This window comes from Hemiscyllium ocellatum, chromosome 1, assembly GCF_020745735.1.
Source record: "Hemiscyllium ocellatum isolate sHemOce1 chromosome 1, sHemOce1.pat.X.cur, whole genome shotgun sequence".
Classification (NCBI taxonomy): domain Eukaryota; kingdom Metazoa; phylum Chordata; class Chondrichthyes; order Orectolobiformes; family Hemiscylliidae; genus Hemiscyllium; species Hemiscyllium ocellatum.
In genome coordinates, this window is record NC_083401.1 from 74,019,796 (window position 1) to 74,041,912 (window position 22,117).

The 22,117-nt window shown below is 42.0% G+C and overlaps 1 protein-coding gene across 1 annotated transcript in view; it reads left to right on the forward strand.

Moving 5' to 3' along the window:
• The window catches only part of itga1 (integrin, alpha 1), a 216,134-nt gene that overhangs the window by 88,392 nt on the left and 105,625 nt on the right, over positions 1-22,117 (forward strand). Inside the window, exons 8-10 of the mRNA XM_060822674.1 lie at positions 144-294; positions 9,590-9,755; positions 16,851-16,924. Of these exons, the coding sequence (XP_060678657.1) occupies positions 144-294; positions 9,590-9,755; positions 16,851-16,924 (391 nt within the window). The remainder of the gene's footprint in view (positions 1-143; positions 295-9,589; positions 9,756-16,850; positions 16,925-22,117) is intronic.

Here is a 22,117-nt window from a genome sequence, read left to right on the forward strand (position 1 = left end):
AGGGAAGCTTATAATCAAGATGGTCTAGTAATTGTCAAATGGGGATTTGGTTTCAAAAATATCTAAGTGGTCAAATTAATTCAAATTACTTTGACTGTAACATTGTAAACCTGAATAATAACAATCAATTGTGTTCACTGCAGGACAAAAGAATTCACAGAAGCACGAGGAATGCGAAAAGGAGTTTCAAAGGTGATGGTTGTGGTAACTGATGGTGAATCACATGACAGCTACAATCTACAAAATGTGATTGAAAACTGTGAAAAGGATAAAATTCGGAGGTTTGCAATTGCGGTAGGTACCTGATATACTCATACCAGTTGCCTGATTGGCTCCAATGAGAAGCAGCACTCACAGTGAACATGGTTTAGAAAATCAGAATCCACTGTTGCTTGATTTTCCATCCATCAGTGATGCTGTCTGTGAGCAATATGTCTGGATAAAGCATTCGGTTTATTTTTATTTGAGTTAACATTTCAGTGTTTCTATTGCTTTTGGCATCTTCAACACCTGTTCCAATCACTCTTCTTCCTCTTTTATTTGAGTGGTTTAATTCACTGCCACTTCTTTTTCAGGTATGCTCTTATTGAAGAAATACTGCTCTTCTCTCTAACTGGATTTCCATTTTAATATTTTGGATCGTTCACCTTCATTGCTTTCTGTTTTGCTTCTGATGTTTGATGACAGTGTTTGCCAACATGAATAGACAGTTGACCTGGGAAAATCACAGCATGTCAAGCAGTGTCAGAGGAGGAAGGGATGAAAGGTTTCAACCTGAAATGTTGATTCCCTCCTCTGTTGCTGCTTAAGCTGCTGTTCTTTTTTAAGCTCAACTCTCCATCCACTCTGACTCTCCAGCATCTGCAGTTCTCATTATCTCCAGTACACGGTTTCCAAAACGTCACTTTCCTCAATACGAACCTCAACCTCAGCTACAAATCTTCTCAAAACTCACTAAAAGTCACTTTCCCAGCTAGTTTCCTTCCTCAGTAACTATCTTTGCCTGAACCCACACATATTCCAACTGATATTTCCTCCCTCAAGTTTCGAGAATGACAGCTATTACTGAGGCATTTAATACTCCTTGGACAACTGTTTTGGCCACAGCCTGAGATCCACTCTCAATGCCATGTGCTGCCACACATACATTCTCAACTATGCTGTTCATCAGAATCACTTCACTATTTCAAAATTGCCCTACACCCTAGTCCAGTTCATTCTATATCTCACTCAATGCCTCAAAACAATACTTTCTCTTCCTTTCGGATATGAGGGAACACAGCCACAAGAACTCACTGGCTCTGTCATTCCTAAAACATGGCACAGTGGCACAGTGGTTAGCACTGCTGCTTCACAGCGCCTGAGACCTGGGTTCAATTCCCGCCTCAGGCGACTGACTGTGTGGAGTTTGCACGTTCTCCCCGTGTCTGCGTGGGTTTCCTCCCACATTGCAAAGATGTGCAGGTCAGGTGAATTGGCCATGCTAAATTGTCCGTAGTGTTAGGTAAGGGGTAAATGTAGGGGTATGGGTGGGTTGCGCTTCGGCGGGTCGGTGTGGACTTGTTGGGCCGAAGGGCCTGTTTCCACACTGTAAGTAATCTAATCCCTCTGGATTCTTCCTCCCATCCCCTTTCCTCTGACTCCATTTCTTCTTCCAACCCCACCCCTTGCTGTGTATTTATTATACCCTCTGCCCTTCCCCTCTCTAATGCAAATGATCTGTGCTCTGCAGAGGACTTAGTTTTATCCCTTTGCACCCTGATCTCAATGAATTTCAGGCATGACACAACATTGAAATTTTCATCCATCGTCTCCGCTTTTGTGCCCTCTTCTTTGGAGAGGAGTCCTCTTCCCATCACACAGACCCTTTCAGTCATTTTCAGTATGCCCCTTTACCTTGACTGCTCCCTTTTACCTGATGAAGGGCTTATGCTCGAAACGTCGAATTCTCTATTCCTGAGATGCTGCCTGGCCTGCTGTGCTTTGACCAGCAACACATTTGCAGCTGTGATCTCCAGCATCTGCAGACCTCATTTTTTACCCTTTTACTTGTACTTGATCTCATCCTTGAAAACAGCCAACTTTATATCCCCTATCTGAATTTGTCTGCTCATCTCATTCACCTAACCTGTCTTCCTCTGAACTTGCTGCACTCCCGAATTTCATTGTTGAACCTGCCAATAAGAATGGTGCCATTGACAGCAGGTATGCTCATCTCCATCTTGTAGAGGCTGAGCACCATCTCTCAGACATTTCCTTCTGGTCCCAAAGAAGCTGGGTCCCAGCTATACCTGTCTATGTGTGGAGTGTGTGAAGTAATCCTCGTTCCAGTCCTACCTGGCCCCCCATCCATAAGTCTTCCTCCAATTCACCTTTGATGGCTTTGCAATTGGTTCCTGCGCTCAGTTTTTGTTTCCATTTTCCACCCTGCTCTCACCTTCACCTGGTCCATCTCTGACTCTTCCCTTCCTTTCCTTTGCTTCACTGTTTCCATTTCTATGGATAGGCTGGCCACCAATATCCACTACAAACTCACCAACTCCAACTGCTACCTGGCCTACACTTCCTCACACTCTGCTTCCTATGAGGACTGCAAGCCATTCTCCCAGTTTCTCCATCTCGGTTACCCCTTTTCTGATGATGCCACCTTCGATCAGGCTGCCTCCAACATGTCCTCCGTTATCTTCAACTGATCATTCACCTCATGATGATTAACAGCCTCTCAGTCATGTTTAGTCCGTTTCCCACACTTCTGCTTTCTCACCTTGGTCTCTCCCAGAACAACTGTCAGGTTTCCTTATCCTCATTTTCGATTCCACCATTCAAAGAATCACCATTCCCCATTTCTACCACCCATCCACAATATGTCACACCTGAGACATCTTTCCCTCCCCTCCACGATCAGTTTTCCACAAGATCTGGTCTTTCTGTGACACCCTCATCAGTTCTGAGGCTTCTTCATTCCCCCATGAATCTTCCCATGCAATTGCAGGAGATATAACACCTCCCCATTCCTCCTCACCGTCCAAGGCCCTAAAATGTTTTCCAGGTGGAGCAATATTCTACTTATATTTCTTTCAAACTTGTTTACCATATTTGCTGCTCTCAAAGCACTCCATGGTGCACAATGATGAGGCAAATGCAATCTGGATGAGGATTTTATGGAGCACCTCTCCTCTATAAGTGCTTTCCTTTTCAGTAAACCATCTTGCTCCCATGATAATGCTTCTGTTCTAATCTGCCACAGTGTTCCAGTGAAGCTTAGCACAAGTTGGAGGAACAACACATATTGCATTGGCCCTAGCCTCTGTTACTCAATACTGAGTTCCACAACCTCAGAGGATGTCGTCTGTTCTCCATTTTAGTTATAACTGTCCTCTTCTGGCTGTATTTTAATTGTGTCTTCTTGACTTTGCTGTCACTACAGCGGACCCAATTTCCAATTTGCACATCTATCAATTACATGGTTACATTTCTATCTCTCCTTTACCAGTATTCACATTCCCTAAGTCATTGACCCTCGATGCCTTCACCATTAGTTCCACTCAGTCCTACTCCATCTCTCTCAAGAGCATAACAAACACTATTTTTTCAAACTCTTTCAGTTCTGAAGAACAGTTATATCAGACTTAACATGTTAGCTCTGTTTCTTTATCCACAGATCTTGCCTGACCTGCTGAGTTTCTCCAATATTTACTGTGGTGATTTCAGATGTCTAGCATCCACAGTATTATGTTTTAATGTTCTAGAGACATGGATTCAAATGAAGTGTGGTGAAATTTAAAACTCAACCGAATCTGGAATTTAATGTTGGTGTAACGGTAATTGTGTAGTGGTGATCCTTATGGTAAAATCCAGTTTGGTTTTCTTATGTACTTTAGAGAAAGGGATTAGCTATCCCTACCTGGTCTGGCTTACATGTGACTCTAGATCCACAGCAATTTCTTCTGAAATGACCAATCAGTTCAAGGGCAATTATGAACGGGCAACAAACATCAGGCTTGCAAGTGATGGCCACATGCTGTACAAGGATAAAGAAATCAAAATTTTGCAAAATAGATCCTTTTAAAACTTAAACACTGTTGCTCACTCTTGTTGTCAATGGAAAAAATATGCCTTCCTTTAATTTTTTTATCTTACGTTTATTCTCTAATACTGTTTGATCTATTGCGAGGACCACATTCTCTGAGTTGGATAATACACCCCTCATGAGATGTGTTTTCCGTGATGTTATTCAGGGAAAGTACAAAATTCTTCTGGGACCATATTCCCAGCCGTACCCAAACTAGCCTCAATATGTAAGGAGGGGGAGGGGCAGGTGACTGGTCAGGTGCCCATGATGTTGCCCAACCCTAGGCATGTTGTAACTCATAAGTGGCTGATTATTGCTCATTTAAGGTCGTTAATACACTTTGGTGGTTATAACTCTCTTGTTGGTAGCAGATGGACAAGAGTGGACAGGTTGTTTGATTTTACTGGCCTTCCATTTAATGGTGGGCAGGAGAGGTTTACCCATTTTAGGAACATACTGTGCACATTTGAGGAAATGATCTTGATCCCCAGTATGCATCTATTAGTCTGGGTTTAAAAAAACCTACCCCCTATATCCCTCCCTAGATTCCTAATACTTACATGTCCAAAACCTTGGACTTGCCCGAGACTGGTCATCATGTCTTTTCTTTGGCAATTTTGTGCAATTCCAGCAGCACACACTGCTCAGTCCTGGGGCTGTTAGAGCTGTTGGCCAATTGGATTTCCTCCCTTTGAGAGCAGAGGTCACCTCACATCCCATTACGTCCACTGGCAGTTTAAGGAGGTATAAAGTCAGTTAATTCTATTCTCAGAATAACAATTACTGTAGATTGTTCATTACCCTGAGATGAGGAGCTTTTTCACATGTGCTTTGCTAAAGAACATTGAACATCCCCGTCCAGTTAAAATTGAATGGCAGATGACTTTGCAAATGAACCTTTGTCTCGTTAAAAACCTACTACAATTCTGAAGGGGAAGGGTGTTGTGGTGCATATAGGCACCAATGATATAGATAATAAACGGGATGCAGTCCTACAGGCAGAATTTAGGGAGTTAGGATCTAAGTTAAAAAGTAGGACCTCAGAGGTTGTATTCTCAGGGTTAGGCGGAAGTGGGTACTGCAGATGCTGGAGATTAGAGTCAAGATTAGAATGGTGCTGGAAAAGCACAGCAGGTCAGGCAGCATCAGAGGAGCAGGAAAATTGACCTTTATGGCATTCCTGATGAAGGGCTTTTGCCCAAAACATCAATTTTCCTGCTCCTCAGATGCTGCCTGACCTGCTGTGCTTTTCCAGCACCATTCTAATCTCAGGATTGGTACCAGTGCCACGTGCTCAGAGTAGAAATGAAAGAATAGGCAGGATGAATGAGTGGCTTTAGAGACAGTGCAGGAGGAGGGGTTCAGATTTTTGGGACATTGGGACCGGTTCTGGGGGAGGTGGGACTATTGGAAATCAGATGGTCTACACCTGAGCTGGCAAGGAACCAATGTCCTTGGGGGTGCTTTTGCTAATGCTGTTGGGGAGGGTTTAAACTAATGTGGCGGGGCTGGGAACCTAGTGAGGAAGTTAGTAGATTGTAAGGAGGTAGTAACTAAATAAGAAACTAGATAATGAAGTCAGCGTAAGGGGAAGAGTAGGCAGGGATCAGGTGATGAATGCAAAGGGACAGGTGGTTTGAGGTGCATTTGTTTTAATGTGAAAAGTGTAGTAGGTAGGGCAGATGAACTAAGGGTTTAGATTAGTACCTGGGAGTATAATGTTATTGCTATTACTGAGACTTGGTTGAGGGAAGGGCAAGATTGGCAACTAAATATCCCAGGATATAGATGCCTCAGGCAGGATAGAAAAGGAGGTAAAAGGGATGGAGGAGTTGCAATACTGATCAGAGAGGATATCAAAGCTGTGCTGATGGAGGGCACTATGAAGGACTCGAGCAGTGAGGCAATGTGGGCAGAGCTCAGAAATAGGAAGGTTGCAGTAACAATGTTGGGGCTGTATTATAGGCCACCCAACAGCGAGTGTGAGTTAGAGGTGCAAATGAGGAAACAGATTATGGAAAGATGTAGGATCAGTAGGGTAGTGGTGACAGGAGATTTTAATTTTCCCAACATTGACTGAAATTCACGTAGTGTTATAGGTCTAGATGGACCAGGATTTGCAAGGTGCATCCAGAAGGGTTTTCTAGAGCAATATGTAAATGGTCCAAGTCGGGAAGGGGCAAACTGGACCTGGTGTTGAGGAATTAGCCGGCTAGATGATTGAAGTTTCAGTCGGGAATTTCTTTGGGAATTGTGATCACAATTTCATAAGCTTTAGAATACTCATGGACAAAGACGAGAGTGATCCTAAAGGAAGAGTGCTAAATTGGTTAAGACAACTATACCAAACTTCGGCAGGGGAATGTAAATTAGGAGTAGCTGTTTGAGGGTAAATCCTCATTTGATATGTGGGAGGCTTTTAAAGGGAGGTTAATTAGAGTGCAGGAGAGACTGTTGTCCCTGTGAAAATGAGGGATAAAAATGGCAAGGTTAGGGAACCATGGATGACAGGTGAAATTGTGAGACTAGCTAAGAGGAAAAAGCGAGCATACATAAGGCCTAGGCAACTGAAAACAGACAAGGCTTTGGACGACTATCGGGAATGTAGGACCAATCTGAAATAAGGGATTAGGAGGGTCATGAAATGCCTTTAACAAAGAGGGTTAAGGAAAATCCCAAAGCCTTTTATTCGCATATAAGGAACAAGAGGATAACTAGAGAAAGGGTTGGCCCACTCAAGGACAAAGGAGAGAAGTTATGCGTGGAGTCAGAGAAAATGGGTGAGCTTCTTAATGCGAATGTTGCATCGGTATTCACTGAGGAGAGAGACATGGTGGATGTTGAAGTTAGGGATAGATGTTTGATTATTCTAGGTCAAGTCGGCATAAGGAGGGAGCAAGTGTTGCGTATTTTAAAAGGCATTAAAGTAGACAAATCCCCACTGAGAGAAGTGAGAGAGAAAATAGTTGGGGCCTTAACAGATACCTTTGCAGCATCCTTGAACACAGGTGAGGTCCCGGAGGACTGGAGAATTGCTAATGTCATCCCCTTGTTTAAGAAGGGTAGCGGGGATAATCCAGGTAATTATAGACCAGTGAGCCTGATGTCAGTGTTAGAGAAGCTGCTGGAGAAGATATTGAGGGATAGGATCTATTCCCATTTGGAAGAAAATGGGCTTATCTGCGGCAGTCACCATGGTTTTGTGCAGGGAAGGTCATGTCTTACCAACTTAATACAATTCTTTGAGGAAGTGACAAAGTCGCTTGGTGAGGGAAGGGCTGCAGGTGTTATATACATGAACTTCAGCAAGGTGTATTATAAGGTTCCCCATGGTAGGCTGATGGAGAAAGTGAAATCGCATGGGGTCCAGGGTGTACTAGCTAGATGGATGGAGAACTAGCTGGGCAGCAGGACACAAAGTAGTAGTGGAAGGGAGTTTTTCAAAATGGACACCTGTGACCAGTGGTGTTCCACAAGGATCCATGCTGGCACTACTGTTATTTGTGATATACATAAATGATCTGGAGAAAGGTATAGGTGGTCTGACCAGCAAATTTGCAGATTGTACTAAGATTGGTGGAGTAGCAGATAGTGAAGGGGACTGTCAGAGACTGCAGCAGAATATTGATAGGTTGGAGAGTTGTGTAGTGAAATCCGGGCAAGATGGAGTTCAATCCAGGCAAATGTGAGGTGATGTATTTTGGGAGATCCAATTCGTTAGTGATCTATATGGTAAATGGAAAAGCCCTGGGGAAAATTGATGTACAGAGAGGTCTGGATGTTCAGGTCCATTGTACCCTGAAGGTAGCAATGCAGATTGATAGAGTGGTCAAGAAACCATATGGCATGTTTTCCTTCATCGGGGTATTGAGTACAAGAGTTGGCAGATGATGTTACTGTTGTATAGGACTTTAGTTCAGTCACATTTGGAATACTGCATACCGTTCTGGTCACCACATTACCAAAAGGATGCCGATGCTTTGGAGACGGTGTAAAGGACGTTCGCCAGGATGTTGCCTGGTATAGAGGGCACTAGCTATGAAGAGCGATTGAGTAGATTAAGATTATTTTCATTAGAAAGATGGAGATTGATGGGGGGATCTGACTGAGGTCTACAAAATCATGCGAGGTACAGACAGGGTGGATAGCAAGAAGCTTTTTTTCCAGAGTGGGGGGGGTCTCAATTACTGGGGGTCACGAGTTCAAGGTGAGAAGGAAAAGGTTTAAAGGAAATATAGGTGCAAGTTCTTTACACAGAGGGTGGTGGTTTCCTGAAACATGTGGCCAGTGGAGGTGGTAGAGGCGGGCATGATAGCATCATTTAAGATATATCTAGACAGATACATGAATGGGCAGGGAGCAGAGGGATACAGATCCTTGGAAAATAAGCAACAGGGTTAGATAGAGGATCTGGATCGGTGCAGACTTGGAGGACTGAAGGGCTTGTTCCTGTACTGTAATTTTCTTTATACTTTGTTCTAATTCATGGAAATCACCATATGGTAGCATTTTTAATTGTTGATAGTTTCCATCAGTAGAAACCAAATCCTGGAGAGGTCAGATTACCATACACTTCATAATGTTACAGGAAACATTTGTTATTTTTGTGGGTTAGTTTAAGCAGCCCACAGTCCAAACAAATTAAAAATGTATACTTCAACAGGCTGATGGAAAGTGATGAACTCCAAGAGATGTTTGGTGCAGAGATGGACAATGTTTTAAGTGATAAAAGAAAGCAGCAAAGGCATATTATTCCTGGACTATTAATCCAAGAAACTCAGCTAATTTGACCCATATTCAAATTCATAGCAGATGGCAGAATTTCAATTCAAAAATGAAATTTGGAATTAAGAATCTACTAATGACCGTGAAACCATTGTTATTGTCAGGAAATACCCGTCTGATTCACTAATGTCTTTCACAGAAGGGAAAACCATCCCCACCTGGTATAGCCTACATGTGACTCAAGGCTCATAGCAATGTGGTTGACTCTCAACTGCTGTTTGAAATGGCTGAGCAAGCCAATCAGTTCAACAGCAGCTCGGAGCAGGCAATAAATGCTGGCCTGCCAACGGTACCCTTGTCCTGCAAGTGCATGAAGAAATGTGAGGAAGAAGTCCCAGTTTGGTATTGGACACTGAATGTTTGACAATATTCAGTTTGGAAAATTGCTAAAATCCTTTTTTAGACTTCATCTCCTTTCTATTGAATAACAACATTGCTTGTCATACATTTCAGTTTCTGTCTCATCTCCCTTACCCAGTGTCTAATGCAAAGTAAAGATATTCAATCAATATTTCTTGGGCTTATCTTAGAATTCCATAATAACCAGGCCAACAGACTTATTAGTGGGATTGAAAGACTACGTATTAAATTTAACTCTGTACTCATCAAAAATGCATATGTCAATCTGAAATTCTGATAATTATCTAATTACACCATACAAATGTTGGGCTGTCATTTCAGTAACTACATTGCATTCTGTGAGTTTTAACCAATTTCTACATTCTACTTTAGGTGCTTGGCAGCTACAACAGAGGAAATCAGAGTGCTGACAGATTTCTAAAAGAAATAGAGTTTATCGCAAGTTCACCTAAAGATAAACATTTTTTCAATGTATCAGATGAAAAAGCACTGGTGACAATAGCAGAAGCCCTTGGAGAACAAATCTTTGCTTTGGAAGGTAGGCCATGCTATTTTCTCCCTATTTATTATTCCAGTTTTAAATCATGTTTTGTAAGATAAATCAACAATTTTCAGGTATTGTTGAACAAAGCAAAGGTTAATATAGTTTGCTTCAAATTGTATGGGAGCAACAATGATTTAATTCAAAGAACAATCCTACATCAGCCCTCAATCAAATCACATTTTCTGATAATTCAGATTGCTGTTAGAAATACAAAGGAACTCAATGTATGGTTGTCAAGCCCTCAGGATTGGCCTATAGTTTCTGGGAACTTATAGCTAACCTTCAAAACACTCTGAAAGCAATGCAAGAGGAAAATAAATAAATGCTAAATTAATATAATATTTTTGTTAGTTATAAAGGACATACATTTGTTAAAAAAGAGCTACAGCTATTCAGAGCAGGGTTACAGGGATAAGGTAGGGAGATGGGTCTTGATGGGATGCTCTTCGGAGGGTCAGTGTGGACTTTTGGCTGAAGACCTGCTTTCACACAACAGGGATTCTATGATTCTATTGTGGTGACCTGGACTTTGCAGTGAGCAATAAAGTGGCAAAATCCACTGATTTGCAGAAAGGTGCCACAAGATCAAGCGAGTTCTGTGGCATGGAGTCACATTTCCTGACGTAGATTTATTTCTGGCACTGCCTAGAGTGGATTTTCAGGATCCAACAATATGGATACCACGGAGCAGGCTAAACAGTCAATCACATTGAGGAATTCTCACAGATAGCAAGCCTGGGAGCAACAGCAGGGTTTTGTACAATTTTTAGTTTGTGCCAAATATAAGTGATGGTGGGAAGGAAAATCATATCATGGAGTCACTTCAGGATTGTCAAAAAGAGTCAAAAGCAGAGGAACTGTGTGTGAGAATGCCTTTGCATGAGGGATTATCCCTCAGCCTCATGGGAACCTGTATGTAGCCTGAACAGGTTTGTTTATTTTGCTGAGCAAAGGTTGACACTTATTTAACAGCAGAAGAGCTAAAATAAACCAAAAAAATGATGGATCACCATAAAAAGACCACTTGAGAGTCAGATATACTTAATAACTGAATTCATGTCTCACTATGACAGAGCCTCGACAATCAGTAGTTACAAAAACAAAGAACGATGGATGCTGGAAATCTGAAACAGAAATCTTCCCAGAATGTCTGCAGAAGGATCACTGGACCCAAAATGTTAATCCTGCTTTCTCTTCACAGATGCCGCCCCACCTGCTGAGTTTCTCCAGCTATTTCTGTTTTGCTGCAGAATCCACAGACTACTTTGTGAGCAGACACAGAGGAAAGAGCTTATTATGGGACTTTCAGATGGGTAGTCAACAAACAGAATTATCGAGTTAATGGTCAATTTCAGCCCATGGAAAATCTGAATGATCTGTTCCACAAACAGCAGACTTATACCTTCACAGCATTGCTGAAGGATCACTTAAATTGCAAAACAATCCTCGTGGGTTAATAAAACTTAAAGGTCTTGAGTACAAACTTGACAGTTGACACAATCTTTAAAACACCCAAACATAACAAGACATATGGAAGGTGTTATCTTCTCCAGACATGGAGGAAATGCTTGGCTTTTCATCAATTTGCCAAGGCAAATAGCAGAAAAGGCTTTTGATCAAGTCAGTGCATCAGAGCAACGGTGATGCAGCTGAAAAGAATTGTGTACTGACCTAAACAGACCGGACACAAGAAGTACTTTCAGAGTTACAAAGAGATCATCAGTATGCTGCCAGGGGCACAAACATGGAGTGATCAATAAACCAGAACATTACAAAGTAGGCAACTAGACAAAGAGTGGTCACATGTTTCACACTGTTAGCATCATAGAAACATCGATATCATCACATTTGTAAAAACTCAAATTATTTGTTGTCAGACAACTAATGACTAATGAAAGTCTAGGAAGAGAAAAATGGAAGTTCAAGAGGAAAAGGCATAACAACGAGTTGAAAGCACCATCTCAGTAACTGACAAAGTTGAATGAAGAGCTAAATGAGAAACAAAGGAAGCAGGATGAACTACAAGCTGTGTGTCAGCAATCCGGTGAACAGATTGCTGGTTCACAGAAAGTCTAGAGAAACTCAGCTTTTCCAAATCAAGCTCACCCTGACATGGAGGAGCCAGTGTTAACTGGGGTTTACAAAGTTAAAGATCACACAACACCAGGTTATAGTCCAACAGGTTTATTTGGAAGTAATAACTTTCAGAGTGCTGCTCCTTCATCAGGTGGTTGTATAAGAGTATAAGATTGTATAACACAGAATTTATAGATAGCAAAAGTTTACAGTATGATGAAACTGAAATTATATATTGAAAAAGACTTGAATTGTTTGTTAAGTCTCTCATCTTTTAGAAGAAAACATGTTGGTTTCAGTTCTTTCATATGTAAGTCACAGAACTTTTTTAAAGTTACATTCTCAAGTGAACTTTAACAATTGTGTCATGTCGGCCCAGGTAATGCACTGAAGGCGTGAGCTATCCTGTGTGAGACTGTCTGTGCCACAATGGTCAGACTGAATCTAATCTAAAAAAGAGATTTACAGAATTTTATATGGATTCATGCTTATCCTGAATAGCTATGGAAAGATTGATTTGTGCTCACAGCAATTGTGGAGAAAATAAAATATTGAAAAACAAGTGGTGATGCACAGCACATTAAATAAGAACCTGCAGTCACTCATGAGACAGTCCTCTCAGAAGTACATGTTAGCAATGATGCTGCAGTGAAAGAGCTCAGGCAGGATGCAGAGTAAACCAACAACACTAAAGCAGGAAGTTGAAGAGGTCCAGGCTGCAATGAAAGCAAAAAGAAAACCACATTTGGAAAGGCCAGACAGCCATTACCACAGATAATGAAGGTGAAAAGTTTGAAGTTTTGAAAAATTCAGGATACAAACCAGAAGTTCAAAATGAACTTGAAGCTTTGAAGAAACAAAATAGCAGTAGCCAAGAAAAGTCGAATGACTCAAACAGCTTGAGAATTGAGATTAGTCAAAAGCTAATCTAGTGCAAAACTTGGCAATGTTCTGTCAGGATAAGCAAATTCTGGAACTGCAACTACAGTCCATGAGAGAAAATAAAACAATGCAAATAGAAATGGCAGAAGTATCTCTCAATTGGAAATTGTTCTGATCCCAGCTGTTGATGTTATTATGGAGGTCACACACCAGAATTAAACCTGGCTTGCAAGATCATATGTTTAATTTTTACACTTGGGTAATATGATGTTTAGTCATTGAAACAGATTCATACAAGGGTCTTATGATACAAACAATGAAAAAAATGGAGAGTTTTATGACAGTTAGAAAGATCTTAGCACAAATATCAATGCAAAGTTTCAATCTGTTTCATACTATCCACTATAGACATTTAATCGCAAAGGAATATCACTTCTATCTCATTGTTCTAAACGTCAACTGACCTTCTCCATTTTGTTTCCTTGAACTGTGGAGATAATTTTATGATTCCTTTCTGACTTTGCCAACATGAACCTCTCACATTTTTGATGGCCTCAGTTTCTTAGTTCTAACAATTTGAAGATTTTTATCTAAACTCTCATGGCATGAAAGCTTCAATCAAAACACATCAGCCAAGGTGACTGGTTCCCTGAACTGATAGATCTCTTTGGTGCCTTCTGAACTGAACACTTGAGTTTTTCTCAAGTAAAAACCTGAATCTAGGTGTTTACTTTTCCTGCTATCAACACAATAGTATAAATATTTAAGTAAAAAATGAGGTCTGCAGATGCTGGAGATCACAGCTGCAAATGTGTTGCTGGTCAAAGCACAGCAGGCCAGGCAGCATCTCAGGAATAGAGAATTCGACGTTTCGAGCATAAGCCCTTCGTCAGGAATAAGAGAGAGTAGCCAAGCAGGCTAAGATAAAAGGTAGGGAGGAGGGACTAGGGGGAGGGGCGATGGAGGTGGGATAGGTGGAAGGAGGTCAAGGTGAGGGTGATAGGCCGGAGTGGGGTGGGGGCGGAGAGGTCAGGAAGAGGATTGCAGGTTAGGAGGGCGGTGCTGAGTTGAGGGAACCGACTGAGACAAGGTGGGGGGAGGGGAAATGAGGAAACTGGAGAAATCTGAATTTATACCTTGTGGTTGGAGGGTTCCCAGGCGGAAGATGAGGCGCTCCTCCTCCAGCCGTCGTGTTGTTATGTTCTGCCGGTGGAGGAGTCCAAGGACCTGCATGTCCTCGGTGGAGTGGGAGGGAGAGTTAAAGTGCTGAGCCACGGGGTGATTGGGTTGGTTGGTTCGGGCGGCCCGGAGGTGTTCTCTGAAGCGTTCCGCAAGTAAGCGGCCTGTCTCACCAATATAGAGGAGGCCACATCGGGTGCAGCGGATGCAATAGATGATGTGTGTGGAGGTACAGGTGAACTTGTGGCGGATATGGGAGGATCCCTTGGGGCCTTGGAGGGAAGTGAGTGTAGAGGTGTGGGCGCAAGTTTTACATTTCCTGCGGTTGCAGGGGAAGGTGCAGGGGGTGGAGGTTGGGTTGGTGGAGGGTGTGGATCTGACGAGGGAGTCACGAAGGGAGTGGTCCTTGCGGAACGCTGATAGGGGAAGGGAGGGAAATATCACGAAGGGAGTGTTCCGCCACCTCCAAACGGACCCCACCACCAAGGATATATTTCCCTCCCCTCCCCTATCAGCGTTCCGCAAGGACCACTCCCTTCGTGACTCCCTCGTCAGATCCACACCCTCCACCAACCCAACCTCCACCCCCTGCACCTTCCCCTGCAACCGCAGGAAATGTAAAACTTGCGCTCACACCTCCACACTCACTTCCCTCCAAGGCCCCAAGGGATCCTTCCATATCCGCCACAAGTTCACCTGTACCTCCACACACATCATCTATTGCATCCGCTGCACCCGATGTGGCCTCCTCTATATTGGTGAGACAGGCCGCTTACTTGCGGAACGCTTCAGAGAACACCTTCGGGCCGCCCGAACCAACCAACCCAATCACCCCGTGGCTCAACACTTTAACTCTCCCTCCCACTCCACCGAGGACATGCAGGTCCTTGGACTCCTCCACCGGCAGAACATAACAACACGACGGCTGGAGGAGGAGCGCCTCATCTTCCGCCTGGGAACCCTCCAACCACAAGGTATAAATTCAGATTTCTCCAGTTTCCTCATTTCCCCTCCCCCCACCTTGTCTCAGTCGGTTCCCTCAACTCAGCACCGCCCTCCTAACCTGCAATCCTCTTCCTGACCTCTCCGCCCCCACCCCACTCCGGCCTATCACCCTCACCTTGACCTCCTTCCACCTATCCCACCTCCATCGCCGCTCCCCCTAGTCCCTCCTCCCTACCTTTTATCTTAGCCTGCTTGGCTACTCTCTCTCATTCCTGATGAAGGGCTTATGCTCGAAACGTCGAATTCTCTATTCCTGAGATGCTGCCTGGCCTGCTGTGCTTTGACCAGCAACACATTTGCAGCAGTATAAATATTTAATCTATTAAAAATATAGTGGTTCTCCAAGACACTGAAAATGCAACTACATGTTTTCATGAAACTGATGGATTCAGGTCACTGTTCAAAATTGACTTTCTGACCTTTTAAAACAAAACCATCATGGAATTCATCCATATCCCTCTGCTTCTGTTTTGAAATCCAGCTCAAAAATATATCATGTATAATTTAAAAATTAACAGCACCTCATGTGATCTCAGATTTTCGGTAATTTATCTATGCAGTGTAAAGATTCATTAGCTCACCTGCTTTTGTAAATAGTTAAATTTTCTTTTGGAAAGGTAGTGGAGGCTGTATGTGTACCTTGCTTTGAAGGAGGTTAATCTTTAATAACCCCATGTACAGCATGTGTGTTATTAGTCTGCTTTGGGTTTGCAAACTGCACTCACAGAGTTGGTTGCTGTAATAGCTATTTCATAATATGTAATCTGTTTTACTGATTTAAATAAATAAACTTTATAGAATTAATCAATTCCCCAGGACTCCTGATGATTAGATCTCAACAGTGGTGGCTAGGTCATTAACTGCAAGGTCTGATTCCATGAATATGACGATGTCAGGCTGTTGCATAAGACCCAGATGTTTAAAACATGACTTTAACCACAATTGGCAATGGTTTAGACTAGCTTTTTAATTCCATATTTTTAAAATATATTCACATTTCACCATGTGCTGTGATGGGACTTGATCCCGTGTTCCCAAAGTATCAGCCTGTGTCTGTGAATTACAGTGACAATACCACTTGGTCACAACTTCTCAATTATTTCTTAAATAGAAGTGGCTGGATAAACTCAGTAGATATGGCAGCATCTGTGGAAAGAAATCAGAGTTAATAGCATTCTGAAAAAGGGTCACTGAAACTGGAATATTAACTCTGCTTTCTCTCCACAGATGCTGCCAAACCTACTGGGTTTTTCCAGCAACTTCTGTTTTTTGTTTTGTTTCTGATTTCCAGCATCTTCAGTTTTTGGGTTTGTTTAATCAATTATTTATTACCTTTATTTATTACATCTCAGTAATGGTTTCTGTTTAAGGGTTGGAACAATACAACTGACAAACAAAGAACCATCTATAGCAACCTGACTTGACAATGGAAATGACTTCAATCTAGACCTATTTACACCACTTTCATACAGGGAGTCATGATTTGGAGATGCCGGTGTTGGACTGGGGTGTTTAAAGATCACACAACACCAGGTTATAATCCAACAGGTTTAATTGGAAGCACTAGCTTTCGAAGCGATGCTCCTTCATCAGATGGTTATGATGACCTGATGACAACCATCTGATGAAGTAGCAGTACTCTGAAAGCTAGTGCTTCCAATTAAACCTGTTGGACTATAATCTGGTGTTGTGTGATTTTTAACTTCATACAGGGAGTGTCTGCAAAGATGTTGTAGTTACAGGCTGAGTTAAACTCAACTTCACTTTTGAGGCCAATTGGCCCAATGTTCTATAAGCAACTTTGGGATCAGCTAGTCAAATAAAGACAGGAAGGTAACTTGTTTTAATAAGTTGTAGAATTGCAACATGCCATTCCCCTCATATACACTTATGCTTAGGCTTCTGTGAAATAAATGACTTTACTAATGATCACTTTTAATTTATTAGCAACTAGTGACCAGCAAGCTGCCTCTTTTGAGATGGAAATGTCACAAGCTGGGTTCAGTTCACACCATACAGAGGTAAGAGTGCCTTCCTTGACTTAAGCTCTTATGTCAATCTATATTTTGAATTAGCACACTGCTACAATCAGGATTCCTGTTTGTTTTTCCGACAGATCTATTACTGAATTAAGCAATAAGAACAGGACTAACCTTTACTATGTTGCTGAGGTTTTTCAGACATGTAAAAATTGGGAATGTTTGTTGTCTGTCATATGCTTCTGCATGTATGTAAAAATATTATTGAATACAAATGTAGATTCCTTACTGACTGAAACAGGAGAGTTCATAATGAAGAACAAGAAATGTAAGCAACTAATTGCAGAGTAATTAACTACTTTTGGTTTGCCATCACTGAAGAAGACACAAAGGTATTCCCAGAAATGTGAGGGAAGCAAGGGTCTTATGGGAAAAAGGAAATTACGAGTAAGATATTGTGCTGGAAAAATTCAAGTTGGTAAATATCCAGCTGGAAAGATTACTGGTTAGACCCCTTTTGGAATATTGTGCGCTATTCTGGTCTCCCTCCTATAGGAAGGATGTTATGAAACTTGAAAGGGTTCAGAAAAGATTTACAAGGAGGTTGCCAGCATTGGAAGGTTTAAGCTATAGAGAGAGGCTGAATAGACTGGGGCTGTTTTCCCTCGAGCATCGGAGGCTGGGGGTGACCTTAGAAGTTTATAATGTTGTGAGGGGAATGGAGAGGGTAAATAAACAAGGTATATTTCCTCCAGGTTGGGGTGTTGTAGAACTAGAGGACATAGGTTTAGGTGGGAAAGGAAAGATTTAAAAGAGTCCTAAAGGGCAACATTTTCATGCAGAGGTAGTGTGTGTATGGAATGAGCTGCCAGAGGAAGTGGTGCAAGCTGGTATAATTACAACATTTAAAATACGTCTGGATGGGTATTTGAATAGGAAGGGTTTAGAGGGATATGGGTCAAGTGCTGGCAAATGGGTCTAGATTAATTTAAGATATCTGGTCAGCATGGGAAAGTTGGACTGAAGGATCTGTTTCCATGTGGAAATCTCTGTGACTCGATGATTCTGACCTGGTAATCTAAATCCCAGCATACTAAAGGTGATGATCATGGAAATAATGGATGTGTCATTGTCCAATACTCAACAGATCCTGAAACAGTCCAGGAAATTGGATGGTGGTAAATGTAAAACTATTGTTTAAAATGAAATTGGATGAAAACTGGGATTTACACTCCAGTTAGCCTAACAGTTGTAGTGGAGTCCATTGAAAAGGATTTGATAGTAGGACACTTGGAAAATACTATTAGGACCACACAAATTCATTGTGAACTTATGAAAGGGAAACCATGTTTGACAAATCTACAGAAGTTTTTTGAGGACATAGCTAATCAAATATATGAAATAGAACCAGTGAGTGCAGTGTAAGAAAACTTTTGATAAGAGTTCCACATGATAAGTTATTATGCTGAGCGGATGAGTTAGTAGAAATATAATAGCATGGATTCTGAATTGGTTAGCTGATAGAAAACAGAGAGTCTGAATAAGTGATAGTTTTCAGAGTGAAAAGCAAACCAAATAGGGTACTGCAAGGATCAGAGCTTCAGCTCCCAGTATCTTATCAATGATTCAGTTGAGAGAATCAAGTGTAAGTTTGCTGATTTCAAAACATGAGGTGGGAGTGTGATTGGTAAGGAAGACATCAAGAGGCTTCAGAATAATTCAGACAAGTTGACTGAGTGGATAAAGCATGGCAAGTGTAGCATAAAATGGATAAATGTGAAGTTATTCTGTTCGGTAAGCAAAAGCAAATGTGTCTGTGTTATTTGGAAATGTTCAAATTCAAAGAGATCTCTTGCCATTACACAATGGAAACAAGCATGGAGCAGAGCAAGTAGAAAGGCAAATGGTATGTGGCAAATGGCAAATCACTGCGTATGAAAGGTTATGGGGAGAAGGCAGGAAAATGGGGGTGAAGAGCATATCAGCGAATGGTAGTGTAGATTTGATGGGCCAAATGGCCTAATTTCTCCTATATCTTATGAACTTATGAACTTCTGGCTGTAACAGCTGCTCCTTTTTTGAGGTATTTTAGGTACTTGAGGTGATTTCCTTGAATTCCAGGAGCAGCAATTACTGTTTTACGTGCTGTTGCATTGTTTTGGAACTTTGGGGGAAAAAAAGTCAAAACAACAGCAGTTTTAAAAGAGAGAAGAACAGGCAAAGGAAGCACATGGTGAGGACAGTGCAGGAGCAAGAGAGAGGGAGGGAGAGAGAGAGAAAACCTGCACAGTTACTGCCTTTGCTGTTTTTGAATTCATGTGTCGCTGGACATCGGAGTGCGTCTGGGAAAATTAACTTCACAACTCATCTTGGAGGAACTGTTGGGTGAAGTTCACAACAGAATCAGATAAGTTAATCATTGTTTTAAGTCTGTCCAAGAGAAAGGCTGCAGTGGTGAGTACAGTGGGTTCTTTCTTGATTATATTATTTGGAGATAAGTCTCTTGATTCAACTTAAGTATAAGCCATAACTATTAATTTAACCTGTTGCAGTGTTTTGTAGAGGAATAAGATGGTGTTATTTTCTGGGTCTGTAGACTGTGAAGGAGCAAAAATGGCCTTTGCAGTGATATGTACTCCTTGTCAGATGTGGGAGTTTAAAGAGAGTTTAAGGGTGACTGCGGATTATATCTGCCATAAATGCTGTTGGATGCGAATCTTATCAGGTTGGAGAGACAGTTAGAAGCAATGAGGAATTTGCAACAGCAACAGTATATGATGGATGGCAGTTATAGGAAGGGGGGAAAATCTCAGATACAGTCACATAGATGGGTTAACTCCAGGAAGGGTAAGAGAGGTAGGCAACTAGGCAGGAGTCTTTTGTGGATATACCCATTTCAAACAGGTATGCTGTTTTGGAAAATGTAGGGGATGATGGATTCTCAGGGGAACATAGCACGAACAGCCAAGTTGCTGGTATTGAGACTGTCTCTAATGCAACAAGGGGTACATCGGCTTCCAAGAGATCAATTGTGTTAGGGGATTCTGTAGTCAGAGGTACAGACAGACGTTTCTGTGGCCAGCAGAGAAAAAGCAGAATGGTGTGTTGTTTCCCTGGTGCCAGGATCAAGGATGTCTCAGAGAGGGGGCAGAATGTTCTCACGGGGGAGAGGGGCCAGCAAGAAGTCATTATTCACTTTGGAACCAACGACATAGGAAGGGAAAAGGTTGAGATTCTGAAGGGAGATTACAGAGAGTTAGATAGAAATTTAAAAAGGAGGTCTTCAAGGGTAGTAATATTTTGATTACTCCCAGTGCTATGAGCTAGTGAGGGCAGGAATAGGAGGATAGAACAGATGAATGCATGGCTGAGGAGCTGGTACATGAGAGAAGGATTCACATTTTTGGATCATTGGAATCTCTATTGGGGTAGAAGTGACCTGTACGAGAAGGACGGATTGCACCTAAATTGGAAGGGGACTAATATACTGGCAGGGAAATTTGCTAGAACTGCTCGGGAGGATTTAAACTAGTAAGGTGGGGTGGGGGGGAGGGGTGGGACCCAGGGAGATAGTGAGGAAAGAGATAGATCTGAGATGGGTACAATTGAGAACAGAAGTGAGTCAAATAGTCAGGGCAGGCAGGGACAAGGTAGGACTAATAAATTAAACTGCATTTATTTCAATGCAAGAGGCCTAACAGAGAAGGCAGATGAACTCAGGGCATGGTTAGGAACATGGGATTAGATACCATAGCAATTACAGAAACATGGCTCAGGGATGGGCAGGACTGGCAGCTGAATGTTCCAGGATACAAATACTACTGGAAGGATAGAAAAGGAGGCAAGAGAGGAGGGGGAGTGGCATTTTTGATAAGGGATAGCATTACAGCTGTGCTGAGGGAGGATATTCCCGGAAATACATCTAGGGAAGTTATTTGGGTGGAACTGAGAAATACGAAAGGGATGATCACCTTATTGGGATTGTATTATAGACCCCCTAATAGTCAGAGGGAAATTGAGAAACAAACTTGTAAGGAGAACTCAGCTATCTGTAAGAATAATAGGGTGGTTATGGTAGAGGATTTTAACTTTCCAAACATCGACTGGGACTGCCATAGTGTTAAAGGTTTAGATGGAGAGGAATTTGTTAAGTGCATACAAGACAATTTTCTGATTCAGTATGTAGATGGACCTACTAGAGAAGGTGCAAAACTTGACCTACTCTTGGGAAATAAGGCAGGGCAGGTGACTGAGGTGTCAGTGGGGAAGCATTTTGGAGCCAGCAACCATACTTCTATTCGTTTTAAAATAGTGATGGAAAAGGATAGACCAGATCTAAAAGTTGAAGTTCTAAATTGGAGAAAGGCCAATTTTGACGGTATTAGGCACGAACTTTCGAAAGCTGATTGAAGGCAGATGTTTGCAGGTAAAGGGACGGCTTAAAAATAGGAAGCCTTCAGAAATGAGATAACAAGAATTCAGAGAAAGTATATTCCTGACAGGGTGAAAGGAATGGCAGGTAGGTATAGGGAATGCTGGATGACTAAAGAAATTGAGGGTTTGGTTAAGAAAAAGAAGGAAGCATATGTCAGGTACAGACAGGATAGATCGAGTGAATCCTTAGAAGAGTATAAAGGAAGTAGGAGTATACTTAGGGAAATCAGGAGGGCAAAAAGGGGATATGAGACAGCTTTGGCCAATAGAATTAAGGAGAATCCAAAGGGTTTTTACAAATATATTAAGGACCAAAGGGTAACTCGGGAGAGAACAGGGCCCCTCAAAGATCAGCAAGGTGGCCTTTGTGTGGAGCCACAGAAAATGGGGGAGATACTAAATGAACATTTTGCATCAGTATTTACTGTGGAAAAGGATATGGAAGATATAGACTGTAGGGAAATAGATGGCGACATCTTGCAAAATGTCCAGATTACAGAGGAGGAAGTGCTGAATGTCCTGAAATGAGTAAAGGTGGATAAATCCCCAGGACCTGATCAGGTGTACCGAGAACTCTGTGGGAAGCCAGAGAAGTGATTGCTGAGCCTTTTGCTGAGATATTTTTATCATCGATAGTCACAGGTGAGATGCTGCAAGACTAGAGGTTGGCAAACGTGGTGCCACTGTTTAAGAAGGGTGGTAAAGACAAGCCAGGGAACTATAGACCAGTGGGCCTGACCTCAGTGGTGGGCAAGTTGTTGGAGGGAATCCTGAGGGACAAGATGTACATGTATTTGGAAA